This window comes from Belonocnema kinseyi, chromosome 6, assembly GCF_010883055.1.
Source record: "Belonocnema kinseyi isolate 2016_QV_RU_SX_M_011 chromosome 6, B_treatae_v1, whole genome shotgun sequence".
NCBI lineage: Eukaryota > Metazoa > Arthropoda > Insecta > Hymenoptera > Cynipidae > Belonocnema > Belonocnema kinseyi.
In genome coordinates this window covers 88,570,795-88,596,403 of record NC_046662.1, presented here as the reverse complement: position 1 = coordinate 88,596,403, position 25,609 = coordinate 88,570,795, and the positions used below count along the sequence as shown (strand labels likewise).

The 25,609-nt window shown below is 30.9% G+C and overlaps 1 protein-coding gene across 1 annotated transcript in view; it reads left to right on the top strand.

Annotated features, from left to right (window-relative positions):
* The window catches only part of LOC117174551 (AT-rich interactive domain-containing protein 5B-like), a 220,837-nt gene that overhangs the window by 8,682 nt on the left and 186,546 nt on the right, over window positions 1-25,609 (top strand). Inside the window, exon 2 of the mRNA XM_033363756.1 lies at window positions 20,928-21,179. Coding sequence (XP_033219647.1) covers window positions 20,928-21,179 — 252 coding nt within the window. The remainder of the gene's footprint in view (window positions 1-20,927; window positions 21,180-25,609) is intronic.

The window sequence follows — 25,609 nt, the reverse complement described above, 5'->3', positions numbered from 1 at the left end:
TTTTTTTCAATTAAACCAACGTAACTCCGGGAAAATATAAAGTGTAACATGAAATGAACACGAAGTATTATATTGTGAACTCTTTGTACCCTTTCTGGGTGACCCGGTCAAGTCTTGACTGCAAATCGCTCTTTACATATTCGATGGCAGCCCTCGATTTAAAAATGCAAAAAATCTTAATGCGGTCTAGAAAAATGAGTGAAATTGATGCAAGAAAGGCGTGGAAGAAAAAGGTGGTGAAAATAGCTATAGAGATAGACTAGATTCATAATTCTGAAGAGCGAAAGCGATTGCATAATTTTGCAGTGATTTATGTTCAGCACACTTTACTAGTTTTGTATGAAATTACACTATTTTATTATTAATTTAACTATTAAAAACAATTTTAACTACGTAGTTCAGATTTACGTGGAAAATAATTGGCGTCATTAGGATTCCCGATTCAAAATTGTTCTGTGTCAAAATAGAGTTATTGAAGCAATAAGGATTTTTAATGATTATAATAGTCGAATATCACGCTGGTTGAAGTTCTCAACGTTCAAATGAACGAAATTTTTTACTGATGACTTTGCAAATCAGGAAAAGTGCTAAAATGTTTTTTAATTTATATTGGAAATAATTTACTATTGAAAGAGAATTATAATGCGTAATTTAAATTGCAGTTGGAAGAATATTTATGGGTAAAATGGAAATGTCGAAAAGTATTTCGTTCATTACATGAAACATGACTGATTCCTGAGTAACTTTCGTGACAATTTCACTGCTTGATCAGTGTTATCTCACTAATTCAAATTTACAGAGTTAGGTATACCAGTTGTGGAACACATTCGCGGCACCATTTTCAATCATTTTTAATCAAATTTAAATTTATTATTATTAAAATACATGATTATTTACATATAAAAACATTTCACTTACAACATTTGAATATGCAATGATAAAATAATATATTTATAAATTATCTTGATTTTAAACCGACAGTATACAAACCACTAAAATATGTGCACAAGCAATTTCTGCGTCAAAATGATGGGGTTGGCTCTGGCTGCCCAGGGGTGGAAAGTCACGAGCGACGGGGGGCAGCAAAGGGTGGTGTCGGGTAAAACCTGATAGAGGGATTCGATGTAATTACAGTTGGGAATAATTGGACAAATGGAAAATGCATTCTATTATTATTATTCGAAATCGTTGAGTGAAGCTCAACGAAAAGTTAGTTAGAACTAAAAAAAGGTGATGAGTTCTTAATCCAATTTGCGTCACATCCGAATAAAGCAAATTTTGAGAGAAATTGCACGGAAATATTTATCTCAGAAGATAGTTTAGTCTGTTTAGTGAAAGCGCGAAATTAAAGATTCTAGGAAGCGAGAGCGCGTATAAGGTCGATAGATAAATTGCAACCTTGTGGCTGCGGCTAAAAACAAAATTGCTGCTGCTATACAAAAAGTCGCGACTCTTTTAACGGTAAATGAGAAACTCACATTAAGCGAGTAGACTTGGCTCCGAAGTTTTAATTACAATATATATGTTATACTTAAAAAGTTCATTAACATTTACTTACTTTCATTAAAATTTTGGGTGCATGAAACATTATTTTAATTTCTAAAACTTAAACAAACAGAATACGATATTGAAATTCCTTTATGCTGTAATGATTTTTTCGACCTAAAATGCATATGGCCGTGGCTTATATTATGTTCTAATCAGAAGCGAAATGCGATTACGATACCATACAATGCACGTAAACTTCCTGTTCTTCGTTTAAAATGGAGACTGACTGACAGTTGGTATCGAGGGAGAGTTTTATTAAATTGAACTGTCTGCGACACCTATCGATTTCTGAAAATTGTCATTTATTTCGAATTACAGACTAAGGACGATACATTTAATTTTAAATAACAATTAAACATTTTTATAAAACCTAGTAATAAATTTAAATTATTTAAATTTACATACATTCAAAAAGTTATTATTCCTGACAATTGCAATTTATTTCGAATTAAAGACCAAGACTGATGTTGGATTTAATTTTAAATAATAAATTTCATGAAACTAAACTTCTTTTCTTATTAAACGAAATGAAATATCTCCGGTTTAAATAGACTTAGCTTCAGTTTTTTAAATTGTAGCCCAGAGTCTTGCTAAAATGAATATTGTTAGATAAGATATGAAAATTAATTGCGTATGATAAATAGTTTGCAAAACATGAGAAAACTTGTTGGGAAATAAACTTTGCTGAAAAAAACTCCCCAGTCCCTGGGAGCTAAATTTACTGCGATTCTAATTAACAAATATTCAAAGCAATTCGTATTAGTCGGTAATGATTGCCGAATTTTGATATGCATTTCCAATTTTTTATTGTTTTAAAGTTTTCGATTTGGAACGTTCAATATTCATAACATTTTTAAATGTTTAATTATTCAACATTGAAATTACTGTCTACTTTTTCCATGCGTTGTAAGTACGATTTTAAATTTAAAAATGTTTATAAAGTATCTACAAATTATTTAATCTTTTAAAATCGAGGAATTTGTGTTTGATGAAATCAGAACTGAATAATTGCCAATTGAAAGGACCTAAAATTAAACAATTTTAAATTGATATGTTCCGAATTGTATAGTTTCAAATTCAAATCGTCTAAAGCAATTTGGAAATGTGGGCTTTTGATACCTTCAAATTGTACAATATTATTTTTTTAAAGTCTTAATTGAATAATTAATGTGATTTTACTATAACGCACATTTGTGCTGTATTGAAATATTCTCTGTTATAAAACAATGTTTTTTTAATTGTTGAATTTGAAAACATGAATATTTTTGTGCCTTAATTTTTAATTATCGCGTGTAAAACGTTAAACAGGAAAAAATAAATTTTTTCAGTTTTTCTGAAAGTTTTGTTTTTAGGTTTCTTAGTATGACATCGAATAGGAAATTAAATAAAAATGTTGCGAAATACTTTTTTAATACAATAACTCTCCATCCTACAGGGGTTTTTTGCTCAAATAAATATATATTTTTGGTAAAAATAGTATTGAAATTTAATTATTTCAAAAAGGGCACGATACTTTTTTTCTTCAAATATTCAAAACGTAAACAAACTATCCTAAAGTAATAAAAAAAGAAAAGTCGAGTGCAAAAACGCTTTAATAACTTTAATGATAAAAAAGATTTTCTTACAAAAAGTTCTAAAGAATAGTCCTAAATAATAGTTTAAAATTTGTAAAACTAATAATTGAATTGTACCTATTTGAAAAAGGACTCGGTACTTTTTTCTTTTAATATTTTAAACGGTTAAAAACTGTCAAAAAGTGATAAAAAATAAAGAACAGTCGAGAGCAAAAACGCTTTAATAACCTTAGGGAAAAGAAAATGTACCTGAAGTTCCGAACGTTCACAGTTTTAAATTTATCTTATTATTTTATAATACTTCTTTACTCAATTTTCAATATAGGAGAATAATTCTTACACAATAATTGAAAATATGCACACAACAAAATATTTCTTAAATTATTTCTTAAATTTGTATTTTATCTATTTAAGAAAGGGCTCGATACTTTAGTTTCATTTTGAATACAAGAACGTTCATGTTGAAAATGATTTTGTCAATGTACTTACGGTTAATTTCTTCTTTAAACAACTATTATTTTTATTTGTAACTGAGAATCATAATTATACCAAAGTGTTATTTTTAAAGCAATATTTTTTATTAATAATAATGATTTAAGTTTGAAGAAAATATTTTTAGAGTAAACTATTTTTGTCAATCGATTTCTTTTTCAAGATAATCTTGACATGCAGCTCGAGTCCCTGAAATAAATTATACTGTTATGGAGTTTAATTTACCGAGAACTGAGATCACAGCCAAGGTCGATTCGACTAAACATTTTATATCCATACAACATTGAAAACAATACAATTCTAAAATAAGGTTCTATGTGATAAAGTACACTGATCCCCGTCAATAAATTTTCATTGTTTGCTTTCATAGTGGGCGCCGCTCCTGGGATATTCGATCAGCATATTTTTTTCCTTTTAAACGTAGTGTCTGTTTCCACGTGTTCTTCGATTTGCATTTTAAGGCAGACTCCTTTCTCAACTTGAATCTATTTTTCTCTCGATTTTTCCTGAATACTCGAGTGCCACTGATTTTAAGTTAACTTGTTTTCATGGCTGATGTCCAAAATTATGTTCGAAATTATTCAACTATAAAAACTGACGCTCTTCTTTCATGTTAAAAATAATCGAGATTCTCCGAAGGCCTTCTTGTGCCTATCTTTTCCATCGTATTTTGAATCGTCTTTTTGTGATCGAGAAATAATCTTGGCAAGAATAAAAATGATTTTATGATAAAACTTAGTTGGCAAAGTTTCAATATAATATGGACTTTGGTATACATTATTATATCTATACGAATTCGAGGCGTAGGATGTGTGTATAGATGGGTCAATCAGACTTGAGAACTTCATATTATTACCCACTTCCTTTTTATAACTTCATATTGAATCTTCAACTCTTAACTTTGAACGAGAATTTGTCGACTTTGTGAGTAATTGAAATTACATTACACATGCTCTCATACCTGTGACTGGAAGTTCATTGTGTTGAAAAATAATTAAATATGTGACGCATCCGAAAAGTAAATCCCTCTGTAAATCCTGAGTTTAGAAATTCGTTACAAAATGAGATAAATATCCATTTCTTATTTATTCAAAATAAAGTTTGTTAAATTTTGTATTAAGAGCGAAAAATATTTCACTGAAAAAAAAAGGCTAAGCTAAGCTGCTGCGAAAAACGACTTGGCATCACTTCTGACGCCCTTCTGCTCAACTTCTTCCAAAGGAGTTTCTGAAGATCCATATTTCCGCTCAAGAATCTCCACTCGTTTGCAGAGAGGTTAAAGATTAAAGTTTCATAAAATAGTTTTTCTTAGAATATAAAATCAGTGTTGAAAACCAAGAGGAAAAATTGTTTTTCATTTGTATGTTTTTCTTTTTGCAATAAATCGCTTTTAATGGTTAAGGGCCGTTCAAAAACTAATTCACGTTATTTTGGAAACTGTCTCCACTCCTTCCCCTCTTCGTCGCGTATTAACACATAAGCTTGAATTTCCTGGGTGACGTTACAAATACGAATATCTAAGGTACAACACAAAACATAGAAGCATAATATTTTAACAGGCATCACAGTCCAAAATGTTAACTATAGCTCTCAAAACAGGGTTGATAGGGAGATTTTTCACGAAAATAAGGGACCAAAGACGATTTTTCAACCAAATATTCGAAATTTTAACCAAAAAATAATTAACTTCAACTCGAGCTTCAATAGCCAACCAAACTTTACCCAAATGTTCGAATCTTCAAACCAAAAAGACTAATTTTTTAGAAGATTGACGCCTCCACTTAATGTGAGTCTATGACTCTATGACATGTGCTGACAATGTCCCTTATGAATAATTAAAATTTCAGTTTAATAAATTCATTTTTAACCAAAACAGTATAAATATTCAAATACTTCAGTTTTCTACGAACCTGTGGAATTTCAACTCAAAAAGATATTTTTTAAACAAAACAGTTGAATTTTCAACTAAGCAGTTCCATTTTACACTCAAAACGATCAAATTTCAACCAAGCACGGAACAGTTCAATTTGCAGTTAGTAAAATTGATTTCAAATACAAAAAATAGAGAATTTTCGGCATAATAGTTCAATTTTCAATCAAAGAAATAGATCTTCAATTGATCAAATGAATTTTTAACACTTAAACAAATGATTTTTTAACATTTAAATCTTAAACCAAATTGAATTTCTAACCAAAAGGGATACATCTATTTAAAAAAAAAGGGATTTAATCTGAACTAAAAATATAATAGTTGACTGTTCAGATAAAAAGAATTGACTTCGACATTTCGTTACATTTCTGGACTTTCTTATTGGGTTTTATAAATTCAGTTATCATAATTTTTATTTTTTCCAAGAATTTCCACAAATTGTTATTTGCATTTATATTTACCACGTGTAAGGTCACATTCTGTATACAATAATAGGACATCATATAAATGTACCACACACACAATTTAGTAGTTCACTAACGCCCGGAATCAGAGCGTTCAATCGATTATATAGTCTCGACCTCACGACACTCACCGCCAAAGTAATCGATGAGTTTTCATACGAGGGGAATAGAATTTTTCAGCTTTGTAGCCAGTCAAGAGTACCCAAACTCCCTAATATAATATAAATAAAAAAATCTTTTATAAAACAAAATCTTTTTTGCGCGATTTTTAAATATTTTTTCTTAAATAAATATCAATTGATAATACCGTTAAGAATTAGTTTGACATTATGAAAGATTACCTAACCGAACTAAAGGTTTGCAAAGAATTGCTTCATTTTTTGGTTTAAAAATACATTTTGTGAGTTACGGATCAAATGATGGGGGAAGAATTGAGGGACAAATAACCGAGGGAGAAAAATATCAGCTATAAATTTTCCTTGGCTAATGCGGTGTATATTTGATAAAAACTTCAACTTTTCAAAGGTTTCTTTTTATATAAAAATTAGTCAACTTTTTCGCATTTTAATCTAGATTGTCCTTCTTGTTAAAAACAAGTGAAAGTAGATACGAGGAAAAAAAATATTTAAGACTGCAATTATAAAAGTTTTAGTTATCTTTTATAATAATTCTCAGCTCCTTTTTCTCCATTATCTGAAAACTAATAAAATTTTGCTCTGTGATGTCGGCGCTGAGCCCTTCTATTATTTACGACTGCGAGGTCCTTTCTCGTCGAAAAAAAAGTATTTTAACAAGAAGGTAGAACTCTGTATAAAAACATTTTTAGTTGCCGGTAAAACTCATTTTATGTCGAACCCTTAGTTACTAACACAATATTTTTAACTTCGTTTATTACAAAAATTCATATGGCGCTATTTCATTTAAATTCTGAATAGTAGTTCAAATTTGAAAGATTCCAACGTATATGATGTGTAATTTGGAATTGTTCAATTTTTAAGCGAAAAGTAGATCATTTTTAATTATTTGAATTGGATTAACATTTTTCAAAGTAAATTTCACTTCGATTACTACGTGAATAAGTTAATTATCAAAGTTTTTGCATTTTTTAAAAACAATACCATCTGAGAAATAATAACATGCTGTGCTTCATAAATTGTTGCACAATTTTAAATTCTGCTAAAACAAATATAGTACTCATTTGTGAATGAAAAAGTTAAATGCACTCTTGACACTGTTAATAAGGCACACCGCTTATTCTTTTTGTTATTAAGACTAATCTTCAGCTATTAAAAATGTGATGAAATCAGTAAGAAAGACTTATAAAAACGCAGAATTCCATCAAAACCGACATTAAATAACTACTTTACATCCTTTTCAGGTCAATTATAGCTGAAGATACATTTCAAAATACTACAGGAATCCCAAAACTATAAAAAATATGGTTTCAAGGGTGAAGAAATTCTTAGCATTAAATTTGTATTTTTTTAAACCCGAAAACTAATAAACTTAATTTGTATAAATGAAAAGGCTTAGTCATAGCGAAACCACGAACCCATTTTTTTAAATAAAATAAAATTTATAGCAATATTTTTTTACCAAAAGGATAAAATTTGGGGGTATTGTTTGCGACATTCACATTTTTATTGACCACCCTGATCAGCATTAACCATTAAACCACTGTCAAAAATAAAAAATTGGAAGGTTTCAAATTAAAAGTGTTTTAAGGCCATGTGATTAGTGTGTCACGTCACCAGATTTCTACCTTACCAACAATTTTTTTATTTCCTAACTTATTTTCAGACGAAGCGCCTCATCGAGTTGGAAATTTCGGAAAACAAATAAGAAGCACTATAAAAAGTGGACCTGGTCTTAAATTTTAATAATTATGAAAAAAAAGCAACAACAAAAATTTGACAGAAAGAACTTTTTTCATAATTAGAAAAATGTAGGTCCAGACCCACCTTTCATGGTGCTTCTTATTAATATACCACTATACCACTATATCACTACATAGATTGAATGTATTTGTAATTATAATTATTATTGGCATTAGTTCGAGAGTGTAGAATTTAATTTAAAAAATACACCTTATTTAGCACAACGGCTCCCATGCAATCATGGCCGAGTCAAGCACTGCTTAACGTCGGTGATCGATCGAGAAACCTCACACAATTCAATACTAAACAATAATGGTACATGAAAGAATTACAATATTTTATTTGAAATATGTTTGGTATACAAGAATAGTTTAGAAGCTAATAGAAAATTTCTTCTTTAATAAAAATATTGAAAATTAAAACGAAATGTCCTTTAAAAATTAAATAAAAAAATTATGACTGCCCATTTCAGTTTTCCCTCGGGATAAAATGAGTCATTTCATATAAATTATTGAGGTGGAAACTTTTGACTGAAGCAATCTTTGAAGCAGCTGAATACTTTCAGAAGTGAATTGAACCTAGCTCTATACGCCAAGATTGGGTTTAGCGTAGATTGTTGAAGAGGGCGGTGAGGAGATTAATATGTCGACGAAGAATGAGACGAAGAATAATAAGATTGTGTGTAAATCAAGCAAAAATGTGTATATAAGGTGAAACACAAAAGTATTATATGGAATGACAAAATTCCAGCTGAGTGGTCGTTATTTGAGCACACAATATTGACTTAATTGAAATTACGTTTTTCTATTTATTTCTTATCCGCACTACATAGTTAAAATTAATATATTTGCAAATGCGTATTTTATTATCTTTTTAAGTAATCACTTTTGCTTGGAGGTCAATGCATATTCCAGACTCTGCGGGCAGATAGGCGTAACAAAATATTAGAGATAAAGTGCAAGCCAAGTGATTTATTGAAGAAAAAAAAACCCTGATAAAAAATATAGTTAATAAATTTATATACGCTTTAATAAAGCAAAAAATCTTTCTTTTGAAAATATACAGATGTAGTCTTGAAATAAGTATTAATTAAGGATTAGCTACATATAAGAAAGTTTGAATATACTTCAATAGTGATATTTGAATTGCTATAATAAAGATATGCAATTAAAAAATATAAATGTATTTTAACGTGAACGTCGTACTTGAGTAAAATGAGGAGAGCAAAGAGAGCATTGAAGTTTGAAGCAGGGAAGTTTACACCCAGCGTTCGTCGCTAGACTTGAAACTTGCAAAGAGAAATATTAGTACAAGGTAAATGCTCGCATGCAAGATTTAAATTTAACTATGCATTTTATTATAATATACGTACAGTAGAAAAAATACTAAATGTTCCTAAGAAATAAAAATCCGATTATTAAATAAAATAAAATTATTTTCATGAAGTATTTCGTTAAATTTGGCAATATAAATTAATTTGAACGAAATTGGTTATTAGCATCTAAATAAAGCAAGCTTGCCTATTGTTTCAGACTTCGCTTTCTAGCTACTAATAACTATTTATAAGCTTTTCCTTGCATACTTTCCCACAAATGACACTTATGCGCAAGTATTGACAGTAATTTCTTCAAAGCAAACCTGCAGTCACATTACGTTTTGTAACAGGTTTAAAAACAGGTTCACAGCTCGAAAACGGCAACGATCAATACTAGAACATTCTGTAAACAGTGAATAATTCGAGGAAATTAAATTTAAATAAATTTCAGAAGATCAAGAAATTATAAATAATTCAACCCTCCAATAAATTGATTTTAAAATTCAAATTCCTTTAACAAACTCCTAACTGCAAAACATAGTGTGTTATAATATAATATATACATTTTATTACTGTAAATAATTTTTAATTTTTAAAATTAAATTTCTATTTTTTTCAGTTTCTCCCTTCCGACGATAATATTTGTAGTCAAACAGTTTATTATTGGGTTTAAAACTCAATAAATTGGTTAAAAAAGTCATCCGATTTTGTTGAAAATTTAACTGTTTGGTTGAAACTTTACTTTTTGGGGTTGGAATTTTAATTATGTATTTTGGCAGAATGTGAACTTCTTGTTGAAAATTGAACTATATTTATTTTAAATTTGTCTTTCGGTTGTAAAATTCATCTGCTTATTTCAAAAAATGTATGTCTTTTTTTGTCAAAATAACAACTACTTCGATGAAGGTTGAACCTCCTTTTTCTTAAAAAATAATTTTTTCTTTATCGAAGATTCATAATTTTAGTTGAAAATTCTCTTTTTTTTTAACGTAACTTTCAGTTTAAGAAAAATTCTTACATTTCAGCTTGAAAGTTCGAGAATTTGAGTGAACTATTTTTTCTTTCTTGACTGAAAAATCTTAATTTTTTATTAAAAAAAAATTATTTTTTGTTGAAAATTCATTTTTTTCGTGTTTAAAAGTCAACGGTTTTCTAAAACTTTCGACTTTTTAGCTTGAAAATTCATCTGTTTTGTTGAAAATGCAACTGTTTTTGGTTGAAGTTTAATCTTTTTTGTTTGGAAATTCTACCATGTGGGTAGTAGGTGTGGAAATTGGAACTACTTTGTTAAAAAAGTAATCTTTTTTGGTTAGAATACAAAAATAAATTTGAAATTTGAATCTAAGATTGTTTTATTTCATTCGTAAAAGATGTTAACAATTTTACAAGATAAAAATGTTGGTCTTTGCATGTGAATAAAACTTGGCTAGGGAAAAATCAGGGAAAGTGAGGAAATTTTGGAAATGAAATTTTTCAGCGACTCTGATTTCAAGAGATAGGGTGTTTTTGTCAAATATTTGCAAATATATATATGTGTGTGTGTTTATGTGTGTGTATGACATATAAATATTTAAATATTATATTGATTCATATCAAATAAAAAAATGCCATTTCAATAGTTTCTCTTCTCTCTGAAATTCAATGCGGGTAGTAAAACGGGATACCTCATTCACAAAGATATATCGTTTTCGGGTTCCGGGTGCGACTTGAGATCCTCGGGCATGTCAGATCACCGAATCTTTATTGCCAATAGTCTCCATTCGTCTTGGAAGGAAAGCCTTCATGGGAATGATAACGATGAATACCTTAGGCTCGATAATAATAATTCGGTAGAAACGATGCCAACGTTTTGTAAATATGTATATAAAGAAGTGAGAAGCAGGAGAGCCAAAAAGGAAGAACGGTACCCTGGAGGTAAAATAAGGGTTGAAGAAAAGTTTTGAGAAAATATGAAGAATTATTTTCTACAAAATATATGTCCAAGCAAAAAATTTTACAGTCATAATTTCAAATCGTATAAATGTTTCAAAGATGTTGGTATCATGGAATGATTAAAATTTAGGTTGGATCAACCACTATTTAATAAACTTTCGAGATCTATGATCTATCTAAATAAAATGAAAAAGCTTCACAAAGAGCTGAATTTACAATTGCTATGATAACGAAATGTCTATCTTTATTGTGCAACATAAAATACCGTCCTTGCACACGTGAACACAAGCAATTGTTTTCCTCAGAAAATATTGATGCATTCAGTCACAGTGACGCTTTCAGTATTTTGTTTTTTCCCATCGATTTTTGCCAATCTGTGATGCAAAATATACAGCTAACATAAGTAAACAATGTTTTTAAGTACAAGTTCTACTTCTATATTGTGCCTCTGTGGTTTTAAAATTTAAATTGATGAGTTAATGTTGGCAAACATTATTATTATAATATTTGATGGGGAAAGATTGCTTATAAAAACCTTACATGAAATTAAAAAATTTTTGTAATAAATTGAAATGTCTGTTCTGTCGCCTACAAATATTATATCGTTTTTCTGATTTTCTTTCGCGAACCTCGGCTTCACGAAAGAAGCTTATACCACACTTTCAAGCTCCCTCCACGATCGACACCTTCCCAACTTTTAATCGGATTTTATATTTCATAGTTTATAATTTATACTTTTCATCCCACCGCGTTTTGCAGAAACGCCACGTATTTTCTATTGCTGAGAGACGAACGTGAAGAGAATCGGAGAAGTGAAAAAATGCGATTCAGCGCAGCCAGTATTAACAAAAAAAAAAAATAAAACGAATGCGCGAATTACGCATGCTGGCAATGAATTTAATTGAATTTAGATTTTTCAATTACACTTTCAAGTACAGTCTGTTTTTTTAAATTTGAGATTGGGCGTTAATACTAATCTTAGCTTATTTTTTAATAAAAAGATATTGTTTATTCAAAGGCGGCTGTGAATAACAAATGATTAACTAAACACATTTAATTGTAAAGTGTAGCCTTTTTACGGGAAATATTTAATCAGAAAAATCTCGCGTCGAGCCAGCGTAAACGGTGGAAAGGAATCTGGGAAAATATCAAATTTCCGATGATTAAAAGGCTGAACCTTTATGAACGGACCTTTAAATTCGCTGCACATGCATGGACAGGTGTTTTGTGTGAGTCAGTAGCATGTAAAAGCTAGTTAGCTGGTAGTTGTGAGGGCAAGTTAGCACACAATTATACGATATATGCACACACTCTCCCAGGCAATACACAATTTCGATACATGGAATTTGAGTCAGGTATATTCACGCACGAGAGAGATTCACTTGACTCGTCGGCCTCTATCATCGGAGTATACTATCGGCTTAAGTCAAACAATTTGGAATTTACAGAAATTCGTAAAAATTGGATTTAAATAAAAATTAGATGTAAATTGCTTTGGAAATGACGAAATTTAAATATGATCAACATTAAACGATATAAAATTAAGAAATTAATTATTCGAATGCCCTCTTCCCCTGCACTCTGGGACAAATAATCTTATAAGCCGCTCAGAGCTTCATCATTAGTTGAAACAAACTTTGAATCTGTGCGTTTTTAAGAATGAAAAAAATAAACGATTTCAAAAGTACACTCTAATTTTTTAATTGAAAAAATGTAATTTAAGAAAATCTTATTCTAATAAAAGTTTTAGAAACGAATTGGCAAACCAACGCAAAAAAAACATTTGTAGTGGCAGTTATCGATAGTACAATGCAGTTTATTCGATCATTAATTGGGTTATTTACTGAACTTTCCTAATCCCTTAATCTCGTCGAAAATCATCAGCGCCAGCTGATTTCCTCAGAACGAATTAACTCATTGTGAAGCGGGCTTAAAGTGTCCAGTCTGAAAGGTTGAGGGGGATCTGGTGAAGGAGTAAGAGAGAACGAGAAATGTGTGAGCACGAGCGAGAGAGGGTGTGGAATTGAAGGACTCTTTGGTGGGTGTGTTGGGGGGAGTAGTGAGAGAGACAAGTTTGGAGTGAGATAGATGATGTGGCAACATAACATTGAAAAGAGAGACAGTAGAGTAAGAAAAAGAGACGCGATTGAAAAGAGAGAGAAAATAGAAGAGAGAAGATGAGCGAGAGAGAAAGAGAGGGCAGATTCACATAGGCAGCTTCGTATATGAGATTATAGGCGGCAGGGGTGTACAATGAAAGGGGCCATTGCCCCATATCCCATCTACCATTCCCCTGGATACCCATTTTTTTCCTCCGTCCTTTCGTGGAAGGCCGATTGAAATTCCCTTTTCATGTCTCATTCTCGGAACACAAACACGTTTTTTCAATACGAATATATATCTATTTTAACTTACTCAATTTTAATATTTCATGTAATATTTTGCTGTTACATTTAATTTGCGTTTATTATTATTTTGAAAAGTATGTTTTTAATATATAACTGAATATAGTTAGCTATTAAAACATTTTAATTTTTGACATTTGATTGGAATTACAATTTTATTGTTAATTTAAAACTTTGAAATTCAAAGCTATCATTGTGCCATGTGGCAATATTAGTTCTAGAGGTTTGCAGTTGTTCGTTCGTATTTTCAATACAAATTTATACGCGCTTAGAACATAGGATTTTTCGGAATAGAAAAAAAAGTTTTATGTGTAACGGGTCTAAAAGTCAACTCGATTGTGTAAAATTCGATTTATTCGAATAATTCGAATTTCGAAGATTTGACTTGACTATATGCTCTATTTTCTCTCAAAAAAGGGAGAAACTTTGATTTAAAAAATTGTAATAATATTAAAAAATTGAGGTGATTATATGCACATTTAGATTTTTCTGCGTTACAAAATACAATGTTGCAAGCGTGTCCAGATTTCATGCAAACTACAAGCAAACCTCTGCATCCCTCTACTTAGTTGCAATGAACATTTTTAAAGTATTTAAAAATAATGCGTTATAATAAACCTTCTCACCGTACAACGTAGTATAGATAGAGTATACAATATTTTTCGAGAAGTGGGGAGCTGCTGAACGTCGCCTAAACCAAAGCGGCGGAGGGTCCCCCCACTCCTTGAAAAATATTTTATATTCTGTTTTACGATGCAGCGGTTCACGATTTCAAAGTAAAAGTTAATTTAACTTTAAAAAATGTATGTTTGAAAACTGTTAATATGGAAATTCAGTTTTGTTTTAACCTTTTTTTTTTAAATAATAGTATAAATACATAGAATTCCACGTATATTTTAACAGCGTGTTAAATATTAATATCTAAATTGTGATTCTTTTTGTTCTTAAAAATAAAAAATAGATATTTCTGCTGGATGATATAACTAGTTTGGTAATAGGCAGCAAATTGAGAAAAGTTATATAATTGGAATCGATACGAGGGCGTCTACGTTCTTAGGGAATGAGAACCGCTGCCATAACTATTTCCAATGTTTTAAAGGTACAGTCTCCACCAAGAGTTTCGCGCGAGAGCTTCTCTGTCTCTTTTGCTCTCTCGTTTGGTGGTCGGTATTTATAGCGTTAATCTCATTTCGCCACACAGCTGCATTCCCTGCAAAATCGCCATATTACCATCACATTTTTCAGTTTTCCGCTTTTTAAACCATTCATCAAACTGCTAATCGGTATGCACATATTGAAACTTTATTCAATACAATAAATTTTTAATAACTTTCTAACTCCATCGACAATAATAAAAAAAGTAATTTTTTTGTGGGCATATAAAATGATACACGTCAGTGGCATCAATTTTCCTCGGTGTTAGTACGAAACGTTTTCATCGTATATTTAAGTACTAAAGAAAACACGGATATAAATACTGAGATGACTAAGAGAGAAGATAAGAGAAAACTCATTTTTAGTTGGAACAATATTTTACTGTGATTATCAAATCATTACAATTAATTTATAATAATTGAGTAATTACTGTTATTATTTGAACAAATGGCTTATTTACATTTGTAATAATAATTTCGATTTCTCAAAACTTAGATACTTTATATTACGATTCGCGTCTATGCTTAATTAAAATTTATTATATTTTGAATATGTCTCGAAAACATATTAAATAGTTAAAAGTAGAAAATTTATTTTCCTGGATTATCCGGATGTTCAGAAACGCTTAAATGACCTTAGTTTCTTTTAGTTTAAATACGTTGAATTTTAGATGAACGTTTAAAAGCAAAGGAAGTAATGCTAAATTCCCTACAAAGCAGGCAGTAAGTACAGTCTGAGAAAAAATGGAAACAATTTTTGTCTTAATTTGCTCATTAATAATTGAATAAATTAATAATGAATAATCAAATTTGAAATTAATTATATAAATTAAACATAAATTTAATTTAATAAAATATGATTGTTTAATTCCAATATTTTAACTACTGTTTTCTATCGCTTCGTTATCACGAGACTGTTGAATTATTCCGTTTATAAAAGATGATATGTTAAAAATATTACAAGGTTAAAATTCTGGTTTTTGAATACTAATGGTCGGGGAAAATGAAAAATTGGCCAGGGGGAAATTAGGAAATTTTATATAATGATATAATGTTCTTGTCATTAATTTGTTTTGTGTTTCTATTTTTTTTTTGCATTCGCCCCATTCGGATGATTTTATTTTAAGCTGTACAATTAACTATTTGACTGAAAATTTAACGAATTTGTGGAAGTTCATCTTCTTGGTTTAAAAGTTCATGTGTTTCAGTAGAAATGTCATCTTTTTGGTTAAAAATGACACTGTTCAACTGAAATTAATCTTCTTACGTTTTTACACTGGAATCCCGGTATATTGTATAAGGACGGTATCGGACATGGCCTAGAATCGCCTTGAACTTGAAGCGGGAGTCCAACGATGGCCTGGTGCACTACTGCGCTTGCTTCAAGCAGTTGTTTCACATTGGTGAAGAATAAAGATGCAAGAGAATAGCTAATTATTCTCTTCTCTCCACCAATTAGAAATTAGATACTCTTCTTCACGCATGCGCAGTACTATTTCCGGCCTTCGTTAGGAGCATTGCGGGAGTCAATCGAACGTAAATATTCAGGACTGTGTGGAACATTACCAGTAGTGAGTAGGAAATACATAATATTAATTAACTGAATTGGGAGAAATTTTCAATTTTTTTTTTTTAATGAATGTGGAATTTGCGCGTTAATCTTCGCATTGCCCCTCTTTGCAGCGACGGAAATCTTGCAATATTAGAAATGTATGCTTTTTTTTTAATTATTTCTTTTCCTATTTAGAAAATGTAATAATCTAAACAGATTAGTTCAAAATAAACTACAAATATTAACTATTACATTATTTTTTTAAATTATATGTTTGTTGTTGTTGAAAATTATTCTCTGATTTAAAGTTTTATTGTTGGTGAGAATTAATTTAATGAACTGAAAACTTAACAATCCCAGTTGAGGATTCATAATTTTAGTTAAAAATTAATCTCACTGGATTAAAGTATCTGTGTCTATGAGTTGAGAAATATCGTTTCTTGTATTAATAGACTGCGCTGCGAGTTAGCTACGTGAGGTCAAGCGTGTATAAATGCGACTCTGCACAACCAATAAAGTATCAACTCGCTAGTTTATGTTATTCTCTCTTTCTACTATTTTTCTCGTTACTTAAATGCAATTCAAATTTCTTTAAGAAACCTTTCTTCCAACTATCCTTTTTATCCACGATTTGAATTTACAAATTCACGATCTCAGATATTTTTTATTTAATATTTAATGTTTTTGTTTTTTCTTTAAATTGAAGTGATTTCCTGAACTTGTTTGGCTTTCTGGGGTATTGCGAAATAAGTTTCCTTTTATTAATCGTAAAAGAGTTGAACGCGAGGTTGGACGAATTGTGCATGTGACGTTTCTCTTTCTCTTGCTCATTCTTTCTCTCTTCCTGCTTCCTTCACCCGACAGATGGCAAACGATTTGTCTCATATAATAAAATTGCTTCACGCTATCGACCTTTCTTTTTATTATCCATCTTTTAATAAATTTTTAACGATTTCAGAGCTGAAATAAAATTAATTTAGAAGATTTCTACGATTTTGATAAAGTAAAGTTTTTAACTCAAAATTGTTCAACTGCTTTTTTGAAATTGTCCTACTTTGAAAGATTCAATCAGAAATAGTTAATTACATTTACAAATTTTAGTTTGAAAATTATTGATTTGTAATGCTATTTTAATAAAAAAAATGGTTTAAATATTACAGATATACGGATTTGAAATAAAATTATTGTAGAATTTTGAAGGGTACAGATATTATTTTATTTTGTTATCAAACATGTTAAGGATGCATACAATTAAAGAAATAATTGACTACGTTGGAAAACCCTTTAAAAGTTCCACTCGCATCGACATAAAAATACGCCTAACGATGTACCAAAAGATCTGAACATAACCTTTTACGGCAAAGTAAGTAATTTGGCGTACATAAGTATAATCGACGTGACATAGTTTAGCGTGCAATGGCATACAAAAATCTATATTCATTGTTTGTTCGCAAAAATAGACGTTCTTTTCCTATCGATCGATGACTCCTGGATTGAAGGCGTAATTTTTTTCTAATCTATTGATTAAAATTTATGTATGAAATATTTATCGGAGTATTTAGATCTTAGTATTAATTGCAAATAATTCTACAGTTATTACGCATATTATTACAGAATATATTATAATAAAAAATGGTAAATAACTGCGGCATCTTCATAATAGTAATATATGGATGAAATACAAAGGACCCCGCACTAAATGTATGGGAAAATGGCTTTCGGTGGATTTAGCTGAAACTTTGTAATTTTTAAGGTTATAAGTGCCGGATGAAATATCCGTAAAAAAATCCAAAAAATGGACAGTTTTAGCGCTATGCGGCGCTAAGTGCTCAAGATCAGTGAATAAAACGAATTACAACGGATTTTGTTGCAAAAGCGATGTCAACATAGAAATCACGGTTCAGATCGTGGTCTGTAATATTTTCGTGTACACCAGTGACTCATATAGCGCGCTTCTGAAAACGATCGAACGCTAAGCGCCCAAGATTTAAACTTGACTAAGTAATTACTTTTTTAAAGACAGAAATGGTATCCGAAGTAACATTAGTAACTAGTGCGCACATCGATAATAACAGTGTACTCTTCGCCAGAGGGCCGAACGGTAAGCGCCCATGATTTGTGAAAGGCCTTTGAAAAAGTGATTTCTTAGTCAAGTTCAAATCTTCTGCCCTTAGCGTTTGCCCGTTCTGAGAAGCGCGCTATATGAGTCAACGGTGTTGACTCATATTGTCATTGGTTTGGCTAAACATGTTACTGACCACTTCTTGATGCTTGTTTCGTATACAGACATCGCTTCTATCGCTAAAGCTACTAGGATTGGTTCTATTCGCTGATCATGGGCGCTTAGCGTTCGGCCCTCTGGCGAAGGGTACACTGTTATTATCGATGTGCGCACTAGTTACTAATGTTACTTTGGATACCATTTCTGTCTTTAAAAAAGTAATTACTTAGTCAAGTTCAAATCTTGAGCGCTTAGCGTTTGATCGTTTTGAGAAGCGCACTATATGAGTCAACGGTGTAGGCGAAAATATGACAGACCACGATCTGAACCGTGATTTCTATGTTGACATCGCTTTTTTAATAAAATCTGTTGTAATTCGTTTTATTCACTGATCTTGAGCGCTTAGCTCCACATAACGCTAAAACTGTCCATTTTTTTTATTTTTTTACGGATATTTCATCCGGCACTTATAACCTTAAAAATTACAAAGTTTCAGCTAAATCCACCGAAAGCTATTTTCCCATACATTTATTGCGGGGTCCTTTTAATGATGTACCACAAACCTTTCGTGACGTTCAGAACTTTATTTATTTATTTTTTATTTAATAGTGTCCTTTATATGGCGTCGATTTGAGTTTTAAGTTGCGCTGAACTACGTATATTTTAAATTTCGTAAATTAGGCTAGTTTGGCGTAAAAATTTTTGTCATGAGTGATGTTGCGTAATAATTATTAATTAAATATATTTTACCTCGACTGTACAATTCATGACTAACTCTCCTGACTACTACATAATTTACGACATTTATTACTCAGATATTTCACAGTCTTAAGAGTTTGACTCAGATGGAATATTTAGCGCCATAATTTAATTACCCATTTATCAATTATCTAATTTGTTTACATTTTCGGGATTATTTCAAATTAGGTCAAAGAATCTCTCATAAACATTCTTTTTTTAAAGGATTTATTGTTTCTCGCATATTTTCTGTTTGCTTTAGAGTATCTCATATGGTGCCCAGCAAATGCTCTCCAGAGATGCATCCCCTCTCCATTTTTCTCTGCTAGTTCATTCTTTGCCCGTACTTCCTTCTTTTTCTTTTATTTGCTCCAACCTTTCCTTTATTCCCTCATCCAGATAGGGAAAACAATGTTTTAAAGCTGAGTTCTTTTGGACTGTCAGAATACAGATTCTGATTTCTCTGTACTACTGCTAACATATTCCTCATTGAAAGTATTTCTATGAGTATGTGTAAATGATTTAGTTCACGCCTCGTTGGAAATTGATCTTTCCTCGCGGAAAATGCAACTATTTGTTTAGAAATTCATGTATTTTGGTGAAATTTCTTCGTTTATGGTCGAATTCAACTGTTTTTTTTTCCAAATTGGAACCTTTTTGGTTGAAAATTCAACTATTTTGGTAAAAATGTATTTTTCATTGCATGAAAAGTAATCGTTTTAACTATCTCATTTTTGTTGAAAATTTATCTTTTCTTTTTTAGTTGAAAATTCATGTTCAAGATTCATGTATATTCTTGAAAATTCGTCTTTTTTGGTTGAAAATGCAAATATACTCGGTTGAAGGACTAAATATTTTGTAAAAAGTGTATTCTTTTGGTTCAAGTTTCATTTTTTTCTATTAAAATCGGTCTAGTTTATTCAAAATTCGTCTTCTTCGGTTGAAGATTCATCACTTTAGTTAAAAATTCATTTCTTTGGTTGAAAAATGTACTATTTCACTGAAAATTCGTTTCGTATTAAATTCGATATTTTTCTTATAATAATTTTATTCAAAAACATTTATTCCTGCATTATTCTCCTATTTTGGAGTATATTAGGAAGGATGGTTAAGCCTAGTGTTATACAATGGCGAAAACCTACAGCCAAACGTAGGAAAAATCGTTAGATGGGTTGTGGGTAAAATTGTGGGAAAATTGCGTTTTGTAATTTATGAATGGTCCTTTCATTGAATTTCAGTAACTATTTGAGTGACTTATTATCATCGAAATTGCACTAATTCAGATTCAAAGAAAGCGTTTTGAAGTTGAAAAGTTTGAAGGTAATTGAACGCAGCAGAAATTAATTGATGACTTCACAAACGCTCTGCTGCTTCTCAGCAAACCACTCTTAAAGAATGACTAGCAACTTGCGCATCGCGACGTCACAATATTTCAACAATTGTATTTCTAAACGTCGAGTCTCATTATTTACTTCGATAGATATGTATATAAACTCGAGTTCGAATTTTTAACCTGGTGTTTTGAACTAAAAATGTAGTTGCAAGAATTTGACTACGCCGCGGACATTCCACCTCTGCGAATCGAATCTCAATTCATAAAATTTCTTTCTGGATTTTCGTTTTCATTTCCAGACTTTTCTGTACGTTTATAATATAAAATTTTGAGGTTATTGTTTGCTTTGAAAGTATTAATTATAGCAGGATGTTTTTCCTTTGAAATTTCAGTTACTGGGCGGTGCCTGCTTTAGTCACGGCCCGTATACATTTTACAAGGCAGTTCGAATAGGAAATGGTCGTGTTCTTCGTCTAGGAAGTTTTTTCCTGACAAAACTTTGGAGTGATGCCGATCTCGTCAGCATCGGTGAGCTTCAATTACTCTGGCTTGACAGCCGGGGGCCAAACACACCCCTCGCCTCTTTGCGGCTCTACTTCCTGCCGGAAAACACCCCTGATGGTCGAAGGGACACGCATGGAGAGGTAAGTCACACCACAAAATAACATAACATTACTTTATTGACCCCAATTCGCATCCGGAAATTTTAAATCAAAGATTCAAGCTTTATACACTTATTTATACACTGAAACCAATTTGAATAAAATAAAATTTATTTGATTCCAAGAAATGATCGCGCTTGAAAAACGCCCAATCGTGTATGTCCTCAACCCAGAGAAACGGTTTTTTCTAAACCACAAATACGAAATAATTTAAGCAGATTAATAATTATTTCTTTGAAATAATAATTAAGCTATAGAAGTTTTTTATTGTTTTTAAATGTGCGATTCTTTGATTAAATAGTTTTTGTTCAGTATAAGTATGTAACAAAGTCGACAAAATTACTAATTGTTTCAAAGAACCAACTCCTTGATTCAAAGAAAAGAGAGAATTATTTCAAAAACAATGTAATTTATAGAAATAAGGGTAGTTTAAGATCAAATGAATATTTCATTGGACAAAAAAACTACATTGGATAAAAAACTACTTTGTAGTAACAGTTTCGGGGGTTGCCTCGCACAGGTCTTGTTACTAAATCGGTACCCTCGAAACGTAAATAGTCAGGGCCGCCTGAATCGTTTCCAATTGGAATGCATAATGTTGCGCAATCTACTCGTCTGAGTACATGCGCACTCTGGTCCTTCCGAGGCGAGATTTGTAACCGTCTCTCACCCTGCCCCCTGAGTAACTGCTTGGGCCAGCAGTTCTAGGACTTTCAAACCCGTATCGGCTTCTATGGGACCTGGAGTGTAACTATTGTGAACATTTTTAGCCAACTAATTTCCTTGGGAACTAATTTCTATATGCTATGTTTACCTATTGGAATTTGTCCTGAACTACTGACTACTGAAAGAACTATTTATTTAGAATTATCAATTTCTCTTTCATGAACTATATAAACGTTTGTTCAAACGGATTTCCTGATCATTTCATTGAAAAATATTCTTTTTACCAGATTCTTTATTAAATCTAGGATTTATTTTAGTGAAATAGATCCATATTTATTTGAAAACAAATCTTGTCAACTTCTAGCATCTGATAAATATTTTTTTGCATTCCATCAATAATTAATTATCTGGAAAAAAATTGACTCAAAGAAACTGAATTACTTGATCCACGCATGAATAAATTACTTAATTTAAATAAGTGTTTATTACTTTAAAGAATTGATTTAATGGAAATGAGGAAATATTTCTTAGGTTGTTCAAAAAAAGGTTCAAAGAAACTTAAAGAAAATAAAGAAAATGAAAAGAAATACTTCGAGTTATCTTGGATTTATAATAAAACAGTTAATATAGGAAATAACATTATTAAAATAAAATATTTTTTTAATATATTGTATTCTTTGGACTTTGGAAGGTATAGTATTTAAAATAAGTTTCGTATGTGGCTTCCGCAAGTTAAGTCAGAAGTCAAAGATCAGAGTTCAGAAAAAGTAAAGTTACTAAAATATTCGAGAGGAGAATTCTAAGATTTAAAATAAAAAGAAATGATATTAAAGAGAAAATTGTTTTTATAAATCGTATAGTTTTGTTTTCAACCCTCCAAATAAGTTTGGTTTTTCATTTTGTTTCTGAAGAGAATGTTTTTAATTTGACGATCAATGGGGCTTCAGTCAATACAGAGAGAGGTGGCGCTAGCCAAAAATAAATTCACTTTATCACGAACGTAAAATACGATTCGTCAATAAACCCTCGGGGTTAATTCGCGAATAGGAATTTTTTCGAGCGAAAGTATATCAGAAGAGGGATACTTTTCATTCGCGTGATGATTTTCAATATATCTTTCTGTTCCACCCGAGCGCAAAATATGTCCCACGTTGATCGCCAGTTGGATTTCGTGGAGAAAATTCTTATTCAGAATAGGCATTACCCGGACTGACGAGTGGAATAGTCGGTGGATGAAGACAGGCTGACGAGAGAGAAGTAAAGGGGGCAGGAAGGAAAAAAGGGATCGTGAAACGAGGGGTCGTGAATAAGAAAAAAGAAGCGGAATAATCTCCAGCCCCTGTATTCGGCGTGTTAAACCTTCCAAATTTAAAATACCTCCAAACACTACCACAAGATTCCGAACAATGATTTCTAAAGTGTTGTAAGCATTTCGAAATACAAAGTTAGGTCTTAAAAATAATCCGGAAAAATATTAAAAATTTTTTTTGCATTTATACTGCTTGAAAATCATTTATTTGATGCTACTTAATCAAAAGTTTTTTATTATAAGATCAAACGACGTTTAAAATTGGGATTGTGAAAATTTATATAATAATTTCTACTAATTTTCTAATTTAAAAAGAATACAAACATTAACATTTTTACCTGAGAAGCAATCAGATTTAGAAAATAATAATTTAAAGTCATTTTATAGGATATATTTTGAATATTCCAGACTCTGAGTATTATATAGAGTTATAGACTATAGAGTATAGAGAATATATGTAGTGCACTAGTCTATAGAGGTACTCACAATACGCCATCGTTGTTTTAACGACATTGGCAATTATGGCACCCCGCGTCTCCCGCAAATTTACAGCTCGATTATTCAGCGGGGCAAACGATGGGTCACGTAACGACGTGTCACAAGTAACAAGATTTCTCCCCTTGGAAGGGTTAGCGACAATTTATTTTCAAATCTAAATTTTGAAAATTTAGTATGACCAATTTTCAATAAATGACGTATTTTAAATCTATTATTCAATATTCGATCAAAACAATAAAAAAATATTGGTTAATTAATTCTTCAAATATTCTTTAAAAAAAGGTGGCCGCTACGCGGGGACATTCTCATCGCGCGCGACTGTTCGTTCTCGCGCTCGATGTTGTATTTATCTCGCGCTACGCGCTCGGTCTTTATATTTTCGTACATTCTTGCGCAAACATTTTTAAATTAAAACTCAAAACATCCACTAATGTAATGTTGTGATTGTGAATTCTCTTTCGTTAACAAAGCTTAGCTCCAGAGTTTGAGCGCACCTACGTCACGCGACTGAGGGCTCCGCATTCGGGAACAGACCTTTTAAAATCAAAGGTGAACGGACCGAAAACTTTAATTTTGTGATTTTGAACTCTCTTTTGTTAAAGCTCTTTTGGCTTTAGCGAACACTTTCTCATCACATATCTCGTGCTTCACACTCGATTTTGTCCAACCTGTCAACTTTTCTACATTATACACAACACTTTTATATCAATTATAATACATTTTTTATGTAACTTTGCCAGGGATTACTTATTTAAAAATTGCAAAATAAAAAGCAAATTGTATTTATGATGATTATTTTTGTATTTGTTTCTTATTTTGCTTTAAATTGTATTATAAGCTGCTCTGAAACATGTATCATTTCAATAAATGTATATCATTACAATTCATAATATGCATAAAAATTGAATCATACTAATTCTTATTTCCTTGTTTTTATAATTTTGTTATTTTTACTGTTGTTTTTTACGATTAGATAAAAACTACTGCGCATCTGCATAGGGTCTAAGGCAGGAACGTATACAGGGTTCTACATAGAACCCTTTCGTCTTTTCTGTGCTTTTTCCAAAAAGTTAATTTTTAAATTTTTAATCTTATGTTTTACGATTAAAAGAAAATCTACTCGTCCTATCGAAAAATAATTAATATTGAATTTATAGATCTTTTTAAGCAAACAACTTTTGTCTGATAATTTAAGTTCATACCTTTTGTCGATTTTACAAAAAAATTTAATATTTTTATTTAGAATGTTATTTTTTACGACTACAGCAAAAACTAACTGTCCTTTCAAAAATTATAGCTCTTTTTTGGATGAATAAGTTTTGTCTCATTTGTTCTCGTAGCTTATATCGAAAAGTGATTCATCCTTAATTTGTAGTTCTTTCCAGGGTACGCAATTTGAGCTTTTTCATTTTTTTTCGTATCTTGCATAGTTTGACCAAAAACGGAATTTTTGGATTTTTCATTATTATTGGTACGATCAAATTTGGAGTGTTCAACTTCTCGACCAAATTAAAAAAGCTGTTATCATAGTCTTGTAGGGCTTTCAAAAAGCAAAGTTTTTCTTCTCGTGACTTTGTTTAATATCATGCATTTTTTGGCTTAATATGTTCATTTTAGTTTGTTTTTTTGGATTTTGAAAATGCTCTAACTCTGATAATTTTCTTTTTATAAAAAAAAAGTCAGAAAGATAAATTGTTTAAGTTTTGAAGTACTATGAACAGCCGTACACAAAATTTTTACATCTTGAAAAAATGTGTTTTCAAAAATGTTTCGTTCTATAAATCTATTAATATTTGATTTTTAAAAAAAAGTCATTAGGATAAATTGTTAAATGTTTTGCAAGTGGGTAAAGCGGTATAAAGAGACCAAAAATGTTGATGACTTCCCAAATCGTGGTTCGACAGGAAAAGTGTCCGACAAATTGGAAAAACTGATCGTG